The sequence below is a fragment of the Alligator mississippiensis genome, chromosome 2 (genome assembly GCF_030867095.1).
Source record: "Alligator mississippiensis isolate rAllMis1 chromosome 2, rAllMis1, whole genome shotgun sequence".
Classification (NCBI taxonomy): domain Eukaryota; kingdom Metazoa; phylum Chordata; order Crocodylia; family Alligatoridae; genus Alligator; species Alligator mississippiensis.
In genome coordinates, this window is record NC_081825.1 from 274,643,925 (window position 1) to 274,664,463 (window position 20,539).

General features: G+C 44.1%; 1 protein-coding gene across 3 annotated transcripts in view; it reads right to left on the bottom strand.

Moving 5' to 3' along the window:
• CCDC88C (coiled-coil domain containing 88C) overlaps nucleotides 1-20,539 on the bottom strand; it is a 143,224-nt gene that overhangs the window by 36,369 nt on the left and 86,316 nt on the right. For all 3 annotated transcript variants that reach the window (XM_019481665.2, XM_014596443.3, XM_014596445.3), the window contains exons 11-17: nucleotides 19,858-20,004; nucleotides 14,155-14,299; nucleotides 12,222-12,403; nucleotides 8,421-8,558; nucleotides 5,939-7,009; nucleotides 2,796-2,923; nucleotides 40-181 (exon numbers count right to left, since the gene is read on the bottom strand). In XM_019481665.2, coding sequence (XP_019337210.2) covers nucleotides 40-181; nucleotides 2,796-2,923; nucleotides 5,939-7,009; nucleotides 8,421-8,558; nucleotides 12,222-12,403; nucleotides 14,155-14,299; nucleotides 19,858-20,004 — 1,953 coding nt within the window. The remainder of the gene's footprint in view (nucleotides 1-39; nucleotides 182-2,795; nucleotides 2,924-5,938; nucleotides 7,010-8,420; nucleotides 8,559-12,221; nucleotides 12,404-14,154; nucleotides 14,300-19,857; nucleotides 20,005-20,539) is intronic.

Below are 20,539 nucleotides of genomic sequence, written 5' to 3' on the forward strand. Positions count from 1 at the left end.
AGCTAGGCTTTGCACTTTCAAAAGAAGTTGTCCTCTTACTGTATTTAGCTCATTCTGTAACTGCTGATTCATAACCAGAGACTCTTCCACTTGTGCCTCAAGCAATGTAATCTTTTCTTCCTTCATAGCTAGTGTTGTCTTCAATGCAGATTCAGTTTTGCTTTCCAGAAACTTGTATTTCCTGCAAGACAATGAGAAAAGCACTCTAATATCTGTCAGTAGAAAACAAACAAACATCTAGACTGTAGCCACTGCCCTCACCCACACCAAATTTAGGAACAATACTTATTTGCTTCTTTATGCACATCCATGTTTCATTGATGTTCTGTAATTTTACATTCTGATGAAGTGAACTGAAAAATTCTTGCTGGGGAAAAATGCTTTAAAGCAAGTTTAACTTTTTTAAAGGGGTGAAACACTAATAACAAAAAATTACAGTGTTTAAAACAGAACACCTTTTATGTTTTTACCCAACTATGTTATAGAATCTCTTTAAAAAAATTATACTTCTGTCAGAGATTTTTGTAGCATGGAATAATAAAACAACCCAACTGACTTCTACAGTAAGAATTTTTTTTTTTTAATTGAAATCTGAAAATGGTTCAAAAAACCTATAGAAAGGAGATTTGGGCTAGGGACAGACATTAAAAAAGCCAGAGCCTGAACTGATTCAACCGTTGCAGGTTAGTCTAACCTGCCTAGGTTGAACTGGCTTGTAACAGGACAAACATTCTTCTGGACTGAGGAACTGCGAGCACATGCCTGCAGTTGCTCAGGCCAAATGCTAAATGCTGGGGGGAGCTGTGCTGCAGGGGCGGGGGCCTGGCCAGTTCAGGCTGAACTGGCCAGAGAATGGTTTAATTCCCAGCTGGGCACTCCCCCCTCGCTGCTGCAGCAGCAGGGCACCACAGCCCCCAAGGCAGAAGGAGGCAGGGAGGAGGGTTAGTCTCCCTGCTACCCCCACTGGCAGCCAGGTCTGTCTGCCGTTGTGGCCGCATTCACTCCTAGCAGTGGAATAAGCCCCTTCCTGTCCCCTCCACTGGAATGTCAGAGGGAAGGGGAATAACCCTGTTGCTGCCCCCCACAAAGGGCTTTGCCGGCCAGCATCTAACCATGCTCCCACCCTTCCACTGCAGCAGGAAGAGGCAGGGCCTTTGATGGGGGCAGCAGTCCCTGTCAACGCTGGGGAACACGAGCCCCTTCCCGGCAGAGGCGCTGTGCTGAGAGACTGGCAGAGCTGCTGCAGACTAAATGTGGCAGCACTGGGGTCCAGAGAAAGCCGGAGCCCTCCCAGCCCCACACTGCACTGCCATGCTCAGCAGCAGCTTTTCTCGCCTTGCAGCACAGCTCTCCACCAGGAAGGGGCTTGCACCTGTGGAAACTGTGATGGGGGCAGTTGCTCCCCCCTCGCTGTTCCACTGGCCGGGCGGGGGTAGGGACTGGGCCAGATGTTGCTAGCAGGGCCCTGGGGATGGGGGTCAGGGAGCGAGGTCATTCTCTGCTCTGTCCCTGGGGCACCGCAGCCAGGCTACCTGGCCTGGCCAGAGCTGCCACTCAGTCTGCGCTCAGTCTGACAGAATAAGCCCCCTCCTGCTGGGACAGGGCTGGCCCCGAGCGTAGGCCAAGTCTGCCCACTGCTCCCTGCCCACCCTTGCTCTACCTGGGGCCCTACTCCTGGCATCTGGCTCTGCCCCTGCCTGGCCACTGGAGCAGCAAGAGGGGAGTGACTATCCTGTCACAGTTTCCACAAGTGCAAGTCCTTCCTGGTGGGGAGATGTGCTGCAGGGTGAGGGAAGCTGCTGCCGAGCACGGCAGTGCTGTGGGGGGCTGGGAGGGCTCTGGCCCTCTCTGGACCCTGGTACTGCCATACATAGTCTGCAGCAGCTCTGCCAGCCCTGCAGGTCAGCACTCCCACTAGGAAGGGGCTCATATTCCCCAACATTATGATAGGGGCTGCTGCCCCCCAAAGGCCCTGCCCTCTCCTGCTGCAGTGGCAAGGTGGGGGCACGGCTAGATGTCAGCCAGCAGGGTTCCTTGCAGAGGGAAGAGATGGGTTTATTCCCTCTCCCTCTGGTATCCGGCGGAGGGGACAGCAGGGGGCTTATTCTGCTGCAGGGAGCAAGCGCAGCGGCAAAGCAGGCAGACCTGGCTGCCAGTGTGGGTAGAGGGGAGACTAACCCTCCTCCCCGCCCCATTCTGCCTCAGGGGCCATGGTGCCTGCTGCTGCAGCAGTGAAGGGGAGGCACCCAGCAGACCTGGCTTGGCTCCCTGCTCCTGGCACAGGGAGAGGGGAACTAAAAACTCCTAAAAAAATGCCTCTCTATGCAAGTGAAGGCACAAGTAAGGACTTTAATTGTTAATACAAAATATCAAATACAAAACACTCATTTGTGATCACTCTCATCATATTTCTTTTTATGAGGGGATACAGCAATACCTTTCCTCTGATAGGCATTATATGAAATTTCTCAGCAACCATTCCCCTCTCCCATTGCCATCAATTTAAAAAAAAAATCCCTGTCTGACACCTCCAGAGGAACTGTTGGTCGGATCTATTCTAACCAGACTACAGTGGTACTGGCTAACAGGGAGATTAATCAGGGTATCCCTCCCTCTAAGAAAAGGTCTTGGCAAATCTGCATGCTATGTCAGAAAAACATTCAGAGTAACACGGAAAATTAGAAAGTTGTGAGAGAAAAATGACAGCAGTAAATGAAAGGCAAAAAGCTTCAGACAGCAAGGAAACCCTGCTCAGTTATAGGAGTTACTCTGTTAAAGGAACTCAGTTTCCTCACTTGTCATCATTGCCGTTATCATCCTGCAACAGCAGCTCTTTGTTCAGTCCAATCTTCTCCAGTTCCTGGCTCAATTTCTCCAGATCACTAGACAACTGCTGGCTCCTTAACTTCTCATTAACCAGATCCTGTAACAGCACTAACAGAATTAGTCCGCATGCAGAAGACAGAGAAAATTACACAGTCCCAGAGATTTTTAAAATCCTGGAGTATATAAAGGACATCACATAAAACTTTGGTTCCACTGAAATCTATGAGAGTCCTCCCATTGACTTAATGGGGTGGTGGGGGAGGTGGAGGTCTCATCCATGGTTTACTTTGAGCCTGACTTTTGTAATATCTATGGGAATCAAAAGTAGGTCCATTCTTCATCAGTGCACAGAAATGGAGAGGTGGCCTTAGGCTGTAATATAAAAACAAAGAGTATTTCAATACTCTTTTATAATTTCCTCAGAATGAAATTTAAGATTTTTTTCCTTTCAGATTTTATCCTTAGATAGGTTGTATTCAATTTCTCATGTACAAAATACATTGTTGATGTGGCCTTGACACTGCAGCACTGAGAAGGTTTTTCACTGAAAAGATGCTACTGTAGCAGAGGGAACTCAGTCTTGTAAGGCCACCCAATAGAAGAACAGGGCTTTTCCTTTCTATCCTAACACCCCTTCCCCTGGGCTTTTTAAGACTTACAAATAAAAAGTACAAATAAAAAAAGCTGAAGAGCACAATGTTAATCTAAGACACCCACAAATAATGCAGAAGAGTCCAGTTAATGCTCAGCTAATTTCCTGAGAGTTTGAAATAAGATTTTCAGCTATTGGATCTTTGCATGTGCAAGCAGCAGAAAATGCCTCTAATCTAAGGCACAGTCACATGAGATATTTACTTGCAAAGTAATGAAAGATTTAAAAAATTTCCAAAAATAAAAATCTGGATGCTAAACAGCAGACACACAGATGTAAAATTGCAGGTTTTTTTTAAATTAAATCTCTCACACACTAGGGTTATCATACAATCGGGTTTTCCCAGACATGTCTTCTTTTGGAGTCCTCTGATCTCTGTCTGGGTGGGTTTTCTAAATCTTCCCAAATGTCCAGGATTTTGCTTTCCTCCTCTGGTGGAAACAGAGCGAGGGCTATCAGAGGCAGCAGGGAGCACAGATGTACCTGCCTGCAGCTGTAGAGGCGCACACAGACCCAAGTGGTGCTCCCTGTTGCTTCCGATCACCCTCCCCCTGCTACCAAGCTAAATCCTAGACATTTGGTCAGGGCAGGGGGGTCAGGGGATGAGGCTGTGATAGGGCAGGGGAAGTGGAGTGGGGTGGGGGGGGCTGCCTCCTCCTCCCGTGGGGGAAAGGGGTGGGGGGGGAGGCAGTAGGAAACTGTGGCTGGTGGGCAGCACAAGGTCTGGTGCTGAGCAGCCAGGAGATGCTCCACAGGGGGAGAGGAGAAAAGATGGGGGCCATAGCCTGGCTGCCTGGCCTGCATGGCACCCCATCCCAGGGATGGAGGTGCCATAAGCCTCCCCTCCTCTTCCCTCCAGCCCTCGCTGAGGCCCGACACACTCCACTGCCTCTTGCATAAATTGGAGTCATGCCGCTCTAGCCTGGTTAGGACAGGGGCAGCTGGGGCCCCTTCAACGGGGCTGGAGGGGCAGAGGGCTGCGGGTAGGGAGTGAGGGGCACAGGGGGGTGGGGGACAGGGGACTGTGGGTTCGGACTGCAGCGGGGGGGGTGTACAGTGGCAGCACCAGGGGCCTGTGGATCAGAAGTGAGGGGCACCATCATGGCCTGGGGGCCAGGGTACTGCAGTTTGGACGTGAGGGGCACTGGCAGGGCTGGGGGGCACTGTGACTTGGCAGTGAAGGGCAACAGAATGGGCAGGGCACCAGCATATCACTGCCCCCCCACACCCCAACAGTCATGCTTTTAAAGGGAAACTATGTTACAATATACCATATTTATCTGATTCCAAGCTGCCTGACCCCTCCCCATTGCCTGCCTTGCCCCCTGCCATTGCTATCCCTATTGCAGCAGTGGGGGGGTGACAAATTTAGAACCAATAACTGTATTTTGTGCATGGAAAATAATAACAAATGTATAAAATTTCTATGTACAGAGTCTAATTGTTGGGGAGTCATCTTAAATACAAGGTTGTCTTGGATTTGAATAAATAAGGTATTAAGCATAGCTGCCGTATGCCACAGGAGAGAGCAATCATGCATAGGGCTGGCAGAAAACAAGAACTTTGAAAATTACCAGGAGGTTTTGATATTTGTTTTCATACAGCCATAATGGGGCAAAACTAGAACTTGTAATAGTATATTTGGGTGGGTGGAGGGTGCAGAGCGAGATCTCAAAACAACTAACAATTAAGTGCTCAAGATGTTTGTGAATGTAAAAGTGATCAAATTTCCTGATCAGTTCAGCTTGAAGCGGACACTTAAATGTCTCTTACATCCCAGCCAAGTGCTCTAACTACTGGGCTAAAGAGTCACTCTTGCACTACCTCACTGTTCCATTTGTGTAAATAAATATGGACATGACCATAAAGTTTCTGAAAAATTCTGGGACAAATCAAACCCAGGTTCCTTTGTAACCAAAAGATTAACTTTTAGCCAGCCTCACAGCCACACAGCCCCTGCAGCTTTGAACATGCCAGACTTTCCCAGGCAGCACAACCTGTGAAAGCCAGAGTCACCATGCAGAGTCCTGGACCATGACTGGTTTGATCCAGGAGCAGAATACAGGGGTTACATTATACCAGTGGTGCTCAACCTTTTGGCCCTGTGGGCCAGATGAGTGGAAAGGGGCCTGTCTGTGGGCTAGAGTCGGCATGCAGGGTTGGGCCCTGCAATGCCCCAACTGGGCCCCACGCATCGGGTTGGGCCCTGAAGCAGCGCATCTAGTTTGCAGGACCATGCTACCCAGCATGCCAGGCTCCCCTTGTTTCTGGAAGTTTGGCAGCAGGGAAGCACCAATTAATGCTGCCACCAGCCCCGCCCCACCCAAATTTCGGGACCTGTGGGGAGCCAACCAGGTCAGATGATGCAGGTCTGCAAGTTTAATTGGCCTGAGTGACAGGGGTTGAGCACCCCTGCATTATACAATAGAAATTAAATAATACATCTAAGATTGTGCTTACCTCTCTTAATGTAGCTAGTGTTCTTTTATCTATGGTAACTTGCTTTATAAGGTCTTTATTGTCCTTTTCAAATTCTTTCAGCTTATTAGATGAATCTCTGAATCGAGTAATTTCCTTTTCTAGTGTCCTTTTCTCCTTCTCTACAGCTGCCAACTTTACTGAGTTGTCATCCAAAATAGCATCTTTCAGCTCCACCTGCTGCCAAAGCCTTTTTGTTTCTTTTTCCAGCACTTTTTTGTCTTTCTCCAGTTGGGAAACTTCTTGTTCCAGTACTTTGTTCTCTTTTTCTAACCTCTCCAGCTGTTTGCTGGAAATCTTTAGTTCCTCAAGGTTCCTTTGGAGAACCTGGTTTTCACTTTCCATCCCCTGAAGCTCCTTCTCCAGCTCCTGGATCTTTTTGCTGTTGTTCTCCAGGATTTGCTGAAGTCTCTGATTCTCAGAAATCACGCTCTGATAGCTCAGCTCCAGCCTTTCTGATTTCTTGCTCAGTGTTTTTAACATTTCCACATTTTTCCTTAGCTCCTCTTTCTCTCTCTCCAACTCTTTATTTTCTGCCTCTATCTGTGCCATTTTTGTGTTCGTAAATCTCATGGTTTCTACCATTCTCCTGAGTTCCAGGTTCTCTTCATCCAATTGCTTATTGTCTCTTTCCAGGTCCCCTAACCGGATAGAAATGTTCTGTAAGGTATCTAGGGACTTCCTTAGTTTCCTGTTCTCCACTTCCAGATCCCCATTTTCCTGCTCAAGAACCTCGACTTTTTCTGTAACAATTTTCATGGCTGATGCCTTCTTTGTGAGTTGTTCATTCTCCCGCTCCAGCCGATGGAGCTCTTTCTCCATTTCTTCCACTCTTTCCACCCTTTCTTTAACTTGTTCAAAATCTTTGTGCAATTGTTTCTTTTCAAACTCCAGCTTGTTCAGTTTGCTACTAGTTTCTGTAACTGTTTCATGGAGTATCTTGTTCTCTTTTTCAATGTCTTTCACTCTAGCCTCGCTACTGACCTGAGATCTCTTTCTCAGGGACAAAACCACTTGATTGAGGTGGTCATTCTCTTGTTTAAGGTCCTTTATCTACATTAAAAATATAACAAGATTACAAAAGTGCTACATTGTTAAGTACAGAGCTGTGGATGGTACTCGAGATGCGTGGTAAGTCTGGCAAAAATTTACCCTTGAAGCAGTCAGAACATTGTATTAGAAAAACAACGTCCATTTAGCACAACACAGACTGATTAATAGAATAACAGTCATTCCTGACTCCATAACCCAACCTAAGGAAGAGGCTGCTAAAAGAAAATTTGGCTTTGTATAGCTGTTTTCAGGTGTCTCAGGATTCTAGGGAGTTGTTAAACATCATGTTACATTTCTCTCAAATCCTCAGCGAAGCAGGTCCAGGCACAGATTGAACTCAAGTAAAAAAATCAGCACAGAATATCAGAACACCTTGAACCTGATTTGTAAGGAGATGCTCCTTTCTCTCTCTCTCTCTCTCTGAATGGACCAGTGACTCACATAGTACTACTAAGGGACACTGCTCCCTGTCTCCTAGGTTCTTATACTACACGCATTACTGTCAAATTTGAAAGCTCCAGTGCCCTTTTTCTGTTGAATGTAAAATCAAAGTTCTAAACAATGGTTTCAGCTAGAGATCTTATTAAAAGTATTCCTTTTTAACTGCGGAGTTCTCCACAAATTCTTGGTGAAATCCCAACTGTAGTACGTACATTGAACTAAATCTTCAAGTCCTATTACTCGGGCAGAAAATCCTCTGAAATCATATGAGAAGTATTCCTGAATAAGAACACTGGATTTAGTCAATTCTGCCAATGCCAAAAGCAGTTTTCTTTCTTTTCTGTCCTAGACATAAGCATCGTCCATTTCGTCCTGGAGCTATATCATGTAAGGGTTTTTTATTACTTAAATACCCTCAAAACCTCAATGTGATTTAATTCATTTTAAAGGCAAGCAGACCACATTCCAGTAACATCCACATGTAATTTTCTGTATTAAATTACTAAGTATGCAGGATACTTTGTGAGCTGTAATATGGCAGTTTTAAGTTATTGTTCTTGAACTGCAAGGCATTCAAAGTGTCAGTATAAAGGGTTCAGAAGCACACTTGGCATATTTTTAATTAGATCAAGGGAGTCTAAGAAAATTCTCAGGACACAACTGGCAGGATTCCAGTCTTTACAGCAGCAGGGGATTTTGTGCATCCTAACCCCAATCCTATCCTGTTTAATTATAGTTTTCTGAAGATCAGGTATTTTCCTACAGCAACAGATGAACAACAGTACCCAATTCATATTGGCTGTTTTTGTTTAAAGCCACATTCACTTGTATTGGAACAAGTGTCTTAAGAGACAAAATCTATGGTCTTCTACCAAGCCCTTGAGCCAGCCAGACCTTTCACAAGGCCACAGTAAAATTAACACAACAGATCAGATCAGGTCTTTTTAGACAACGTGCGCCAAGACTGTACCTGTCTGTCTGTGTTGGCTTTCAAAGTCTCCATGGCAATTTGTTGCTGTTCTTTCTCTTTTAGCAGCTCCTCACTTAATGTCTCCAAGTCTTGGTTACTTTGTTTTTCTTTTTCAATTTCATTTTGCAACTTCTCAATCTGCATGGAGAGAACATCAGACAACTTGACCCAGGATCATTTTCATCTGAAGACATTTTAAAAAGCAGGAATTAAAAATACAGATAGGACACCATCTGCTCTTGAAGGATTATGGCAAACCAATGAGACCAAAGCAATTAATCCTTTGCCTCTGTAGCCATTGGGGGGCAGAGGGAAGGAAGGGGGTGCTGTTTTCTTATCCAGCAATGACAAGAAGTGTCTTAGTGTCTACTATAATTAGATCTTACAAGGTACATTTCTGATAAAGTTTTAACTACTGCCTGAAAGTAATTCTGCTTGTACTTAAGCCAAGAACTAAATTTCCCAGAGTTCTGAGAAACTGATCCTTTCCATCTTAAAACCTCACTTTCCATTTTAGCTTTTCCACTGCTAATAGATCCTCCCTATCTCACCTCATTGGGAGGAAGGGCAACACATAAAAAGAGAAGAAGGGAGGGGAGGGGGCAGAAATGCAGCTTTCCAAATTCACTTTCCTTCTCTGTTTAGTCTTCATGCTACTTTGTCCTCCCAGTCCACCTAGTTATTATACCTATTCTGTGCAAATAAGAGTCCAATCCCACAATGCACCGTGTGTCCTCAATTCTTACCTCAGGAAGTGAGAACTGTAAGGCACTGTGGACCATATACAAGGCTCTGGGACCCTTACAGAAACAGGCTTTACATACTAGTGCTCTCAGGGTAGTGTCGGTTCCTCTTTATGCTTGTATATGCCATGAACACCTCTGGCTCTTTCTAAATAACGATTCTGTCTTGTGCTGATTTTGTGAACTTTGCCACAATGGAAATCTCAATGGAAAAGGTATTAGTAACAACTTGTACAATAATCAGTGGAAGATCGACTGTTCCTAGGTCCACGTGAGCCTTCAGCAGAGGAAATGTCTAGATAAGTAGGGCCTGTCCAGGCTGAAGATAAGCAGGGTTTAATATTTAGAAATGTAACAATGATAAGCTTCATTGGCTCCAGAGGGGCCGTTTAACGAAAGCTGGAATATAAGCCTATATAGCAACAAAAGTTTTTCATAAGTACTTCTCAAAAGACCAAACAAGTCGGGAATTATTATTCACAACTTGGTCCAATTGTAGAAGTTGGGGAAAGAAAAGAATGATATGGTTATTTAGCTTGCCCTACACTATGGTTTTCTAGTATTTCATTCATCAGAGTTAACAGAAGCAAACAGATGGGTTTCCAACTTTCTCTTGTCCTAAAATCATTTCACTAGTCTTAGCTGCCACCCGTTACACTACCCTCAACAATCCCGTTCAACCCTTGTTGCATACATCTTTCAAACAAGCTAACAACTGATCATTATTTAACCAACCATACAAATCTAGGTCATCCACCAAGCATGAAACACTGGTTCCATTTAGGCCAATGGAAAAAATATTTATTGCCTTTGGTATGGCCACGATTTCACTGACCCAAAAGCTGAGGCAAGTAAAGTTTAGAGAATATCTGCTGCTGGTTTTCTGATCAAAAAGCCTGTAACTATACCTAGCCCCTATTGTCCTTACACTCAAAATAAGAACTTCTTCCTCTGCTTATTACATGAAACTTTCTGCAAGTTTGAGGGAACTGTGTTTTACTTCTGTCATCGTTTTATACATTACCATCATCCTCTCTCTCTCTATTTTACCTCCCTTGATACCACCCCACTGTCACAACTCCTCTGTAAGAACTCTGGACTTTCCCATAGAAGTTCTGAGTCCCTCCAGCTATCAGCTACTTGCTGCAGCTCCACCTGAGAAAGTTCCAAAACCCACAAAACTCCAGTCCTCATTCTTGGATACATGGTTTGACAGCATTTGAAATCTCAGCCCTTTAGAGCTCCTCACAACACATGTGCATAAGTTATTTTCTTAAATCAAAAAATAAAATTAAAGATACTTTCACTTTTTGTACGTCAAGCTGCTGTACAAGTTTTATTTCTCCTTGCAGCTGCAGATCAGGTATCACTGACACAGCACTTGCTAAATAAAGCAGATGGTTGTGCAGCAAATTGTTTTCAAACCTCCTTCAATATAAGTAGCTGCCACCACCAGTGTCATCAGACCACGATATTCAATCACTGCTTTCAGCCTAGTTTAGCTCCCACCTCAGGTCTCACTCCCAAGTCCTAAAGTTATACATCATCGTCAAAAAATGTTCTTTATGTTTCACGATCTCAGCTGTTCAGGGCATTTTTGCTTACTTGCCTCATACCAATGTATTGCTTCTCACCCTGTACTGGCACTCTCCAGTGATGGATCATCCAACCCAAATCTCTAAGTAATCCAGGCTTGACAAGTCTCTTTCCCCCACCTCAAGAGAACACTGCACTAATGGTATGATCACAAGTGTCAGTACTGATATTATGCCACAACTGGAGGTACCCAAAGAAATGTGCCCAGGGTAAGCTAGAGGTTGACTGCAGCTGCTCCTGGGCACCCCACCCAACTTAAGTTCCTGGGAACCTAAGTTATTTGTTAAACACTTTATACCCATAGATCTCAAATTCTAAGCGTTTTAATTAGATTAGTGGCCAAGGAGAGGGGGCTGGCTCCCTACATATAACTTTTTCTTGTCCAGATATGAAATCTGAGATGCAGATTTGATGCGACCTTGGTAATGGAGTTCTTCAAAATGTTTTCTGTAATAAAGGGATAATAATCTCCTCTCACTAGCACAGGAGCAGGTACTCTGCTAAGTATGATCTGCCCATCTGTGTCTAAAGCTTCCCATGCATCAAAAGCAAGTTCTTGCCTCCATCTAGGGCATTCTGTGGATCTAGCACATATTTTAAACAGAAAGCGGACCACAGAGGGAAGCCAAATTATTTTTATGCTTGAACTGTTGTATAAGCTTGTATCAGGGCCACCACAGCTATTGGTGACAACTAATGGAAATTTTCAAATGCATCACACTAGCAACAGCTTATTTTCATGCAGTCAGTGGCTCAAGCAACCAGAGAAAAGCATGTGTGTTTGTAACCAGACAAAAATAAAGCTGGTAGCTGTGGCACAACTAAAAATGCCCTTCAGAAACAGCAGAGCTGAACTAGCAAATGAACTAAGAGTATTAATATTTGATAATGTAGTAGAGAAAAAATGACTACCTGCAAGTTCATAACCATGAATGCAGAGAACACCCTAGCTTTGTAGGAAACAGGAATGCAGCACAATGATGCAAGGACCAAAAACAAAAAAGGACCTGACAAAGCAGAATCTGCAGCTTTAAAGGCATTGGGTGAAGTTCATCTTCTATGTCACTTCATTGGCTTACATGGAAATTACACAGAATAAATGTTTTCTCTAAAGCAAAGGAAGCAGTTGTCACAGAAGCAGGCAGTGGGACAGGAGAAAAGCATGGTCTTTTAATGGAAAGGCATGGGCCACTATTGTGGAATTTGGAGCAAACAATTCTCTCAGGCTGGTGCACCTTAGTTAACAATGGGGTACAAGGAAGCTGAACAGACATGTATTAAAAGATGATGATCATATAGGGAAGGGCCACATAACTTCCTGCAGAACCTCAGGGAGCCATCTAGAGTTGTCAGACTGCCACTCATCCAAGATGCTGCAAACTTCAATGAAAATGAGGAATTTGCTTCTGCACACAGATGGACCCAGTCAGATCAACACACAATGTGAGCCGGGCAAAAGTACCTTTTTGCTAAGTTGTTGATTTTCCTTTTCCAGTTCTACAAACTTTAGGCTGCTCTCTTCTGTGACCAGAGAGGCATCCCTCAACTCCTGGATGGTGCTTTGCAGACTCTGATTGTCCTTTTCTAGCTTCAGGATACGACTTGATGCACACTCATTCAGTTCAAATACAAAGGACTTCCTAGCTGTTGAGAACCACAAAGGAGGACTTAAACACATCCACAGTCATGCACATTTCTTGATTCATAAGACAACTGGTAAAATGCCAGGAAGTTTCAACTTTGATATGCATTTATAATTAACTGAAGAAAAAACTTGCGCAAGTAGGCTCCTATACTTAATTTACTCAACTTAAAAAGACTATACTGAACCATGATATGTATTTTAAAACTATATACAACACGCAGTTCAATCAGTGTGAATTCTGCAAGACTAACACATTTAAAAGTATTAAGAACTAATTAGTCACTACTCTAAGGTACAATTCAGAACACATGCAACTTGAGGGGTAAGTCATTTTGTTAAGTGACTTCATGTCTTTACATGAAGATTGCTATCTTTACATGAAGTCACTTAACAGAATAACTTACCCCTCAAGTTGCATGCGTTTTGAATTATACCTTAAAGTAGTGACTAATTAGGCACTACTAACAGATACAAGATAGCAATCTTTTGTAATGTTAAAGATTGCTATCTTTTCATGAAGTCACTTAAAGAGAATGACTAAGATGCAGGTACTGCAAGCCCTGCAATTTGTTCCACTGATTCAACTAAACCACACCTAATATATAAAACTACATTTATGCACAAGTATTTGCAGGATCGAGTAAGTGCTCAGTAAAGGTCTGGTGCTAAGAATAATATCATATTTCTCAGGATTCCTTAAAATATGTTTATTTCAGTATAAAAACAATTAAGGCTATAAAAAGATACCAATTATCAATGAACAGGCCACAGATTGTAGGCACGTATTTTGCATATAGTTACTGGAACTGAATCACCCACAATTTTCGGGCATGTATAGATGAAACGGGGGCCCTAAATTGAAGCGGTGGGCTTTAAAAAAAACATCACTTCAATTTAGGGCTGATTAAACCCCCTGTGTCATGCACACATCCTGCTGACTTACCTGCCTCTCCCGCGGAGGGAAGCACTGGGTCCCTGTGCAGGTCAGCAGCTCAGGCAGGCAGGCCTGGGGTGGGGGGAGGCGGTGGGGAACATCAGGCTCCCTGCTTTTCTTGGGTGGAGCCTGCCTTCTCGGGCTTCCTGCAGAGCTCTGGAACTGCACAGAGCCTGGTGCTTCGCTCCGTGGCTGTAGGTGCAGGTGCTGCATCCAAAGTCATTTAAGGCACATTACGCCACTGAATTTCCTACAGCGACTGGAATTAATGCACAATACACTGCCAAGGTGTGCAAACACTGACACCATTAAAGCGGTGCAAAAGCATCTACCTGCTTTAAAGTGTTGTACACACATGACCCTCGTTTCGTCCGCGCACAGCCTTCGTTTTCCCTCTATCCCTTATATTTCAGCTTCTAGTAAAAGCCAGTGACCTGAACCTTTGCAGTTTTCTGCAATATGAAGACAAACACAGAACACTAAAGGGTCCATGAAGCCCTCCCAGCCATTAACTGATCAATTCGAAATAACCCGTGCTCTGCATAATTTGCAGGTTGGTGCATTTATTTTACTTATGCACACTTTCTTAATGAATATCAAAAAAATAAAAATCATTTTAATAGCTACATAATCGAAAGAAGTTGAAAGCTGGGGAACTGCTAAAAAATTTTTTGTTCAGTTTAAATAAAAAAGTGTCCGATAAGAAAGTTATGAATTATGATTTTGCTCTTGTTTAACATATTAATTCGCTCCCTTCCTAGGAGGAAAGCTCCCAAAACCAGAGTAGTAATGAGTTGTCTCATGATTGCTACTCACTATCTGCAAGGTCTGTGCTCTTTGACAGCTGTTCTAGCTCCCAGCCCAGGTGCGCAGATTCATTCATGCTCTGCTTCTGGGCAATCTCCAGTACCATATTCTCTTCTAGCAGTTCTTCAATTCGTTTCTTGTCTGCGTCACGGTCCTGTGAAAGCAGCATGTAGATAGAAAGAAGGTGAAAAGATCTATGGTTTGGAGTTCAACATCATCTCCAGCTCCGTGAAATACTGCAATGGCCATTTGGAATACATTTCATAGTTTCATGGTAGGTAGGGTCAGAAGGGACCTGGGCAGATCATCAAGTCCAACCCCCTGCCACGGCAGGAAAGAGTACTGGGGTCAAACGACCCCAGCAAGGTGTTCATCCAGCCTACTCTTAAAGACCCCCAGGGTAGGAGCCAGCACCACTTCTCTTGAAAGTTGGTTCCAGACCCTAGGTGCCCTGACAGTGAAATAGCGCCTCCTGATATATAGCCTAAATCTACCCTCTGCCAGCTTGTGACCGTTATTTCTTATCACTTCTGGTAATGCTCAGTGGAACAGGGACTCCTCCCGCAATGCCTGCTGGTCCCCCTGACCAGTTTGTAAACGGCCACTAGATCCCTAGTGGCCGTTTATCCCTAGTGGGGGTCGGACTTGATGATCTTTTGAGGTCCCTTCCGACCCTAACATCTATGAATCTATGAATCCCCCCTCAGCCTTCTCTTGTGGAGGCTGAACAGGTTCAGGTCTCACAGCCTCTCCTCATACAGCCTGCCCTGCTGACTCCTGATCATGCGGGTGGCCCTCCTCTGGACCCTCTTCATGTTGTCCACATCCCTCCTGAAGTGCGGCACCCAGAACTGGATGCAGTACTCCAACTGCAGCCTGACCAGTGTTGCATAGAGGGGGAGGATCACTTAATACAACAAAAACTCACATAATGGAAACCACGGATTTGATGCAACTTTTTTACATGGTCAGGGTTTACAATACAGCTCTCTGTTCTTCCTAAAGCTAAAGGATAAGCATTATAAAAGCAGAGATATTTTTTCTTCATGTATGGAAATGTTAAATCATGACACTTCAGAATCACTATTTACCGTTATTTTTGTTAGAAGTAAGCCAACTAAATAGATGGGAAAGAAATTTATAAACTATTATTAGCATTTTTTTAAAATAAAGCTACCAAGGTAGGGCTGAACCTAAGTGCCAGTCAGACAGGAAATAAACAGTTTTTAATGACCATATTTACTCAATTATAAGACAAGGTGTTCCCCCATTTAACATGCCCCTCATCTTAGAACTGAGTATGCTCAGTGCCCCAGGCTGCAGCATGAATGGAGCCTGCTGGTAAGGAGCAAAAATGAGGGGGGGGACAGAGACTGAGGGAGGGGTAGAAGAGCAGAGGCTGCAAGAGGAGTGGCAAGAGGGAAAGCAGAGGCAGAGAGAAAAGGGGAAACCTGAGGCTGGAGGTGGCAGACACAAGCAGGGAGAAAACTGCTTGACTGCAGCAGTTGGATGGATGAAATAAAAGATGACCCCCCCAGTAACGATACTCTATGCATGGAAAATTATAACAAATTTATAAATTTTCTATGTATAGAATTATTTGGTTGTTTTTAAGTTATGTAAATATGGTAACTTTAACATCTTCACTTAGTAATTTTTTCCTGTCATGAGTACATCCACCACATATGTATAGGTAAAGTGTTCAATGTTTCACAAAAGTTGTTTGCTATTGTTTGGGAAAATGAGTATTATAGTAATGAATTGATGAAAAATAGCCTGATGCAGGAAGACAGCTTTCTATTAAAGTTATTTGGTATTGAATGGCCTAGAACAGATATGAAACAGCCATTAAACTATGCAGAATTTCTGGCATAGCATATACTCAGGTAGAAATTTGCACACATGTCTACACAGTAGAACCAAAGGTGAGAGTATAGTATGGAATAGCAAAACTGTACTAGCTTAATCTAGGTCAGTGTTTTTCAAACTTCCAGAAGTCATAGAACCCTTTCATATTACTTCTGCTGTGGAAAACCTACCACTGGCTCCACAAGCTGTGTGAGCTGACATGGATCCAGATGACTTGGCCCAGCAATGATGGTAGACAGTGTCCCAGCCTGCTCCACTATTACCCCAATCTCTCTGTAGCACCCCGATGACCCATTATGGAACCCCACAATTCTGCAGAACAGTTTGAAAACCACTGATCTAGAAAGTAAGCCTACTAGCACCTGCAAATATATTACAGCACAGGCCTCAGTATGTGATAGCAACCAGAGCAATTCCTAGAGTAGATAAGTCCCAGACAAAGTATGTACACAGTAGAGGATATATAAAGCAGTATTTTTTCTGTTAAGGCAATTATAAGAGTCTATAGTTATTCATTAGACTTTCTGCTTGTAAGTCATACGCAACCAGTTTTAAGGCTTATTTGTATGCAAATGAATAAGCCCTATGTCTATGATTTATGTAGCGATATAGCAGTAGCAATGCGAGTCCACAGCAGCCCCGGATCCAGAAGCTGTACGGGTCCAAGTGTCCCAAGGTGATGAGGGCCCTGAGTCACTGCCAGATCCGAAGAAAGACTATTCACCTATTTTAGTGGCATTTTCAACCCTGTGCTCTCCATCTCTCAGATCCTTGTCACCTATTAACTGCACAGAGGGGCACAAAGTTGAAGGAAGTGGGAGACAGGCTGAACAGAACAAGGGACAAGGACCAAGCAAAGATGGCATCAGATTCAACCTGCTGAAGAAGTGGGACCCATGCTGTCACTGCTCTTCAACTGGTACAGGGAGTTCTGCCACATGCCCAGCTCCTGGAGAAAAGCCATGACTATCTTCATCCACAAGAAAGGTAAGCCTGACAACCCAAGCAACTGGAGGCCCATTGCTCTTTGCTCCATCATCTACAAGCTGCATCACAGCCAGGATCTTGGACTGAGCAGTGAAGGGGAGGGCCATCAAGCCTAACACAGAAAGGCTTCCTGTCCATCAAGGGCTATGATCACAATTTAACTGCAGATGGCCCTGGACAACACCCAGAGAGTGAGATGTCAGTGCATGGTGGTATGGCTGGCATCTCTCCAATGTCTTTGGTTCCATGACCTCATGCACAGCTTCAACATCCTCTGAGAGTTTGGGATGTCAGACCAAGCCACCCAATTTGTCCAGAAGCAATACAATGGCTGCATTGGGTTGCTGAAGAGCAAAACCCAGGACATTCCATCCAGACTGAAGTGAAGCAAGGCTGCCCACTTGGCCTGATCACCTTCAACCGGGCCAAAGAGCCCCTCCTCTGAGTGGCTACAGAGGGCCCAAGAGGGTTCAACCTCTACAGATGTAAGCTGAACATCCTGGCCTATGCAGATGACCTAATCCTCCTTGCCAGGAAGCCCAACCAAATCCAGAGGGTGCTGGACATCAGCTCTGAGGTAGCTTGGTGGATAGAGCTCCACTTCAACACCTCCAAATGTGCCACCCTGAATATGACTACAGGAAAAGAAACAATCCTGGTCACTGTTGTCAAGATCTAGGGCAAGTCCAGGAGGCACCTGAAGGAGAGCAAGAGCTACTGCCACCTGGGCACAACCACCAGCCACCAGAAGAGACCACCTGTGGAATCATGCAGGATGCCCACAAGCTTGATTCCTCCCTGCTGGCTCCCTGACAGAAGATCAGTGTCCTAAACACTGTCATCTCACTCTCATCCTCTTATCCCCCACGTCATTCGTCCTCACAGGCTCAGCAGTTCCAAAGACAACCCTCAAGAAAGAAGATGGTGAATTCAAATGGCTCCTAAAGAAGTGGATGAACCTGCTGCTATGGGCCAGCCACGATATCCTATACATCTCTTACTGGCAGTGGGGTGTCAGTGCCCCTCACATGGGAGACCTATGCGACATTGGGGTAACCACCCACACCTTCTGTCACCCAATCTGCCCTAATGACCTGGTGAGAAGCATCACTGCTGGTGCCCTGAAGAAGACTGCCAAGAAGAGGATCACCAGGAGCCAACAAGGACCTGGCCACATTCTTAAGTAGGTTATTGGAAAGCAACTCTGGGTGAGGTGGCAGGGACTTTGCCTCACTATGAAGCTAACCTTGCAACGCGATGCAGTGGCACGGAAAGCACACTGGATCCTGCCCGACTTGGGGTGCAATAGGTGTTGTGGGTCTCACTGCTCCCTGCCCCAACCACATCACTGTTGCCCTCCCATGTCAGGAACCTTTCCAGGCATGTTCTGAAGGATGCTATGTGGGCCATGTACTTGGGTGACCTGAAGGCAAAAACCTGATCAAAGCAAAGTCTTCAAGGTCACCTTGAAGTGGGATACCAGCAACTGCTTCATGCCTCACAGAAACTTGACATGCTTCGCAAATCTGCATGTCATCCATCACGCCCATCACCTGCCTTGTGCTTGATGGCATCATCAGTTACAGCCACTGAGACTAGAGGTGCAGATATGAGAATAAGACCCTGTGTCCCACATCCTGTGCAGCTGCAAGCTCCAGTGTCTGTCAGGGAGATAGCTGTGAACCACGCTATCCCAGACTGCAACATCCAGCTGCACCTGGACATTCTTGTAACAGACAAGGACAAGAAAAGAGTTCTGAATGGTGTGACCATCCCCTTTGAGAACCGGTGGCAGGTTTTCACTGAAGCCTGGGAACAAAAGCTGTTGAAATACAGGCCAGTGGCTGATACCATGTGGGAGAAGAGTTATATGATGGTACAGGTGCTGATAGCCGGGTCACTTGGAGCATGGGATCCAAGCAACAGGAGTGTCCTGTGAGCCTGCAGAGTGCCCTGCTGCTACTGGGAACTGATGAAGCACCTCATGGTATCCAATACCACCCGATGTTCAAGGGACATCTAATCAAGCACATCATGGACCCTTGCCAGCATGAAGACAGCTGGCCAAGACCACCCCAAGGGCATGGACTGAACCCTTTCTACAAAGACTGTTAATGCCTTCAAATATTCCCCACCCCAGCACAGTAAAGCCATTGTCTAAGCAAGTGTTGCCACCTTACTGATGTGGTTACTATGTACAGGGACTTACCTTTCTCTCATAGCATGACAAGGGAACGTTTTAACCCCTTTACCCTGAACTAACATAGGCTCCATGACTAACTGCAAGATGTAGATTGTCAACATATACCACTTATGTACCTATGAAGCGACCATGCATGGGGTCCTATATCCTTTCAACTCTACAAAGCCATGTGAATAACCATCATTTTTAACCTTTTCTAATAAAGTTTTAAATATGTTCTTAAGTACTGAACCCATTTTTTTAAATGGTTACTGCCTTGCAGAACTGTTGCAATAATTATGTATTTGGGTCCACTGCAGTTGATTTTACCATACTGTGCCTAAGAGATTTTTTATCTAACCGATAAATTCTAACCAGTCCCATGAACATAATAAGCTATGTGGAGCTTTTTAAATGTGGTGAGACATGCTCACACTTCACCCAATCCAGTCTCCCAAACAGCAATGCTGCTGATACCTTTCTACTGAAAAGTGGGTGTCATGCATTTTTAAGAACGTACATAAACTAAACTCCCTCAAAACACACCAGGCCTGAGACTCTGTAAGAAAGTTTTCTTAATTTCATTTCTTCTAATTCCAATAATTTTTTTTTAAATAACCCAGTGTAAAAAATTAATTTTATAATTTTAGCAGAATTAAATAAAGACCTCCTACCAGTTCTATATCATGAAGTTTGGATTTCAACTGTAAATTCTCCTTCTCTAATTCATGCAGTTTATCACCACGAGCTCTTGCCATTGCTAACTGTTCTTCCAGCATGGCCTTTGTTTCAATTAATATGATGTTGTCCTCCCTCAATTCCTAAAAAAAAAAAAAAATAACAAAAAAGAAAAATGGCACATGAATGTAACCGTCTAGTTTTATAAAGTCATAGTTTAAATATCAGGTACCTTTAATGCACCTTAACTTGAAATAACTAATCCACAGGACATCTATAACAAGGATATTCTAATACTGGATGTTTGACTATGAACAGCATATTAAAAAGCAATTTACTTTGAGATTTCAATATTCCATATGTAGATCCCACACATATAACTCTTTATACTTTGAAATCACAAGTCTTGCATAACAGTATGCATTTCAAGCCAGATTAATATGAAGTATTGTGCACTTATGCACTTAACTGCAAATTTATGCTATTATATTGTACTCGCACAGTAACATACAATTTTGGCTACTGAAGCATACACTCTTCTTTAAAAGCAATTGCAAAATACAGACAACTTGGTCTATTTCTGCTTTTAGAAAATTCTGTACACTTGTTTTAATATGGGCCAACTAAATACAACTACTTGATGAATATCAAAATTATTATTTTTTTAATTCAGGAAAA